The sequence below is a fragment of the Epinephelus moara genome, unplaced genomic scaffold (assembly GCF_006386435.1).
Source record: "Epinephelus moara isolate mb unplaced genomic scaffold, YSFRI_EMoa_1.0 scaffold216, whole genome shotgun sequence".
In the NCBI taxonomy this organism is placed as follows: Eukaryota; Metazoa; Chordata; class Actinopteri; order Perciformes; family Serranidae; genus Epinephelus; species Epinephelus moara.
The window spans coordinates 22421-25000 of record NW_026079720.1 but is presented as its reverse complement, the minus strand read 5'-3'; the positions used below and the strand labels follow the sequence as shown (position 1 = coordinate 25000).

Here is a 2580-nt window from a genome sequence, read left to right as displayed (position 1 = left end):
CAGTAACACATTCTGTCTTTTTGATAAGATGCACTTACAATTTGATGATAGAATTATTTTTTAAACTATCATTAAAATATCTCATGTACTCCCCCTCAGGATACACTGACCCCCATGTGACAAACACTGACGTAAACTGAGATGAAGTTAAAGGTCGCTCACCTCTGCGCTGCTCTCCCGACCAAAGAACATGTCCGAAGAGATCGCCTTAGCGTTAGCAAACTTCTGCCTGGCCTCACTCGACTCCGACACCGGAGCTGACACGTCGGCTTTTCTTCTGCTGGGAAGTCTGGATCCAACACAAGAGCACACATCAGACCTGCACCCGGTCCAGGGACATGCATGTCTTATTCTTATTATTTCACAAAACACTGACAAAGACAGAGTGCGTGTGTAGATACCTCTCTCCGATTGGCTGAATACTAGAGATGGTGACCTCCTCTTTGGGGTCCTCTTTCTCCAGAGCCCAGGAGGTGGTAAAGGAGGCAGTCCCTCCCTCGGTGTCCCACCTGGATCCAAAACTGTCTCCCACTGTAAACGGGTTGTCCTTATATCTGAGACATCAGACACAGAGGATTAGTCACAGCGTCCCTGCTGCTCTGAGACGTCACAGTCAGAATCCTGTTTACTGCCAGGTCGGTTTTCACATATAAGGATTCTGCTTTGGTGCATTGGTGCACAACAGAAACATGTTTAGAGGAAATGAATCTGAAAATCAAAGCCAGTGTTGCAGTGTGTTGTGAGACATGAACAGGCCTCGATCAGACAGAACGTGCTGAAGCAGCCTGTGGCGGCGTTTTGTGTTTGTTGTTTTTAATGAGTGAGGCGTTTTGCTCGCTGCTGTACGTTGCTGAGCGCCTCATGTTTTAACACTCTATGCGCCTCATGTTTTAACACTCTATGCGCCTCATGTTTTAACACTCTATGCGCCTCATGTTTTAACACTCTATGCGCCTCGTGTTTTTGCAGGAGCACCCTGAACACCTTGAGCTGAAAAAACTTCATCTCAGCAGAAAAAGCGTCAAATGTGTGTTGTTTTTTTTTCTGTGTTTTTTCCTGTTGTCAAATCAGATGAACTGAAAGGCGGAGCCTCTGTGGTGGAGGTAACAACAAGTCAGCAGAGCTTCATACATGGTTTGTGTAAGCTCACTTTCACCAGCGCCCTCGTAAAGCTGCAAGACACATCTGAACAAACTCTAGTCTCTGCTACTTTATAACATTTTACCAGCTGTCATCAGGTCCCATGACTGACAGCAGGTTGTCAAACTGTCCCCAAGTCATCCTGAAAGAAGCCTTGAACCGACTATCATCCAGACGACGCTCCTGTCAGTGGCACTTCCTGTGATGTCTCCTCTTTCTGAGGGTCTCATGGACCCACACAGATCTCTGTTTCCATGTGTCCAACGTACTGTTTGGGAACAGCTTCTTACACTGAACCAGAGCCAGAGTGATTACTGTCCGCCTGTCTGTCTTATGATGCAGATTTTAAGGTACGCTGAGTTTACGTCTGAGCAAAATGGCAGTAAAGCTCAGGACAGCTGACTCAGTGGTTGCCTACAAACGACAGCAACAAATAAAAAGATGCAGAAAGTTGCTCTGTCTGAACGGGGCAGGCTTCAACGATAACGGCAGATCAGTTCTGTCTGATCATGGCTGAACTTATTTAAATTGAAGCAGATGTAAACAGAGGTGGACAGATAAGCAGGCGTCCTTTGAGAGGCGTCATACTTACTTTGGGGGTCCAGAGGTGAAACCCGGCTCATCAAACAGGTCCAGTTTGGAGCGAGAGGAGGACTTGACTCCCACGGGAGTCTCCTGCTCGATCACCTGCATCTCTGACATCACTGAGTGGGACACAGCACTGAAACAGGACACACACACACACACACACACACACACACACACACACACACACACACACACACACACATACACATTTAGAGATGAATTAAAGGCTTCTGTGATGTGATGATTACTCACACACTAGTGCTGCACGATTTGGTAAAAATGTGAGATTGCGATTATGGTGGACAATATCGCGATTTGCGATTACAATATATTTACAATAAAATATAATAAATAAATGGTATCATGAGTCTTGTTGCTTGATCCAGTGTTTCCCTACATTATATCAGGGGGCACTGACCTGACAGAGTTACTGTTATGGACAGACAGTGTGTCAATGACCATCAACAGACCGAGCACAGTCAAACATGCTGCTCACACAGCAGCGCAGCACGACACTGTACACACAGCGGAGCGAGACTGTGCTGCGTTCAGGCGTTGTCACGTAAATGACAAATTCCAGCGCCATAGCACAACACAGCAGCGTGTCAAGTGGGCCGAACCCGAGCAAAATTGCTCAATTTTTCCATGATTTCCTGTGACACTGACAAATGTTTGCTTAACTGTGCTTGGATGTTGTTTTATGAGGCTCTGGTGTCTTTCAGTTGTCTCTTTGTCTTTAACGTTACACTGCTCGGCTTTCTCTCACATGCACTCTTACTACTTCTCTCTGTGCTGTGCTGTCTCAAGTGCTGATATAGATTGGTCGTGTTGCCGCGGGACGTGCGACTTTAA

At 46.4% G+C, this 2580-nt stretch overlaps 1 protein-coding gene across 2 annotated transcripts in view; it reads right to left on the bottom strand.

The window, feature by feature from the left end:
• Window positions 1-115: 115 nt before the first annotated feature.
• Window positions 116-2580, bottom strand: part of arfgap2 (ADP-ribosylation factor GTPase activating protein 2) — a 14324-nt gene continuing 11859 nt past the window's right edge. For both annotated transcript variants that reach the window (XM_050039663.1, XM_050039664.1), the window contains 3 exons: window positions 1733-1861; window positions 402-554; window positions 116-289 (listed from right to left, as the gene is read on the bottom strand). In XM_050039663.1, coding sequence (XP_049895620.1) covers window positions 148-289; window positions 402-554; window positions 1733-1861 — 424 coding nt within the window. In that variant the 3' untranslated portion in view covers window positions 116-147. The remainder of the gene's footprint in view (window positions 290-401; window positions 555-1732; window positions 1862-2580) is intronic.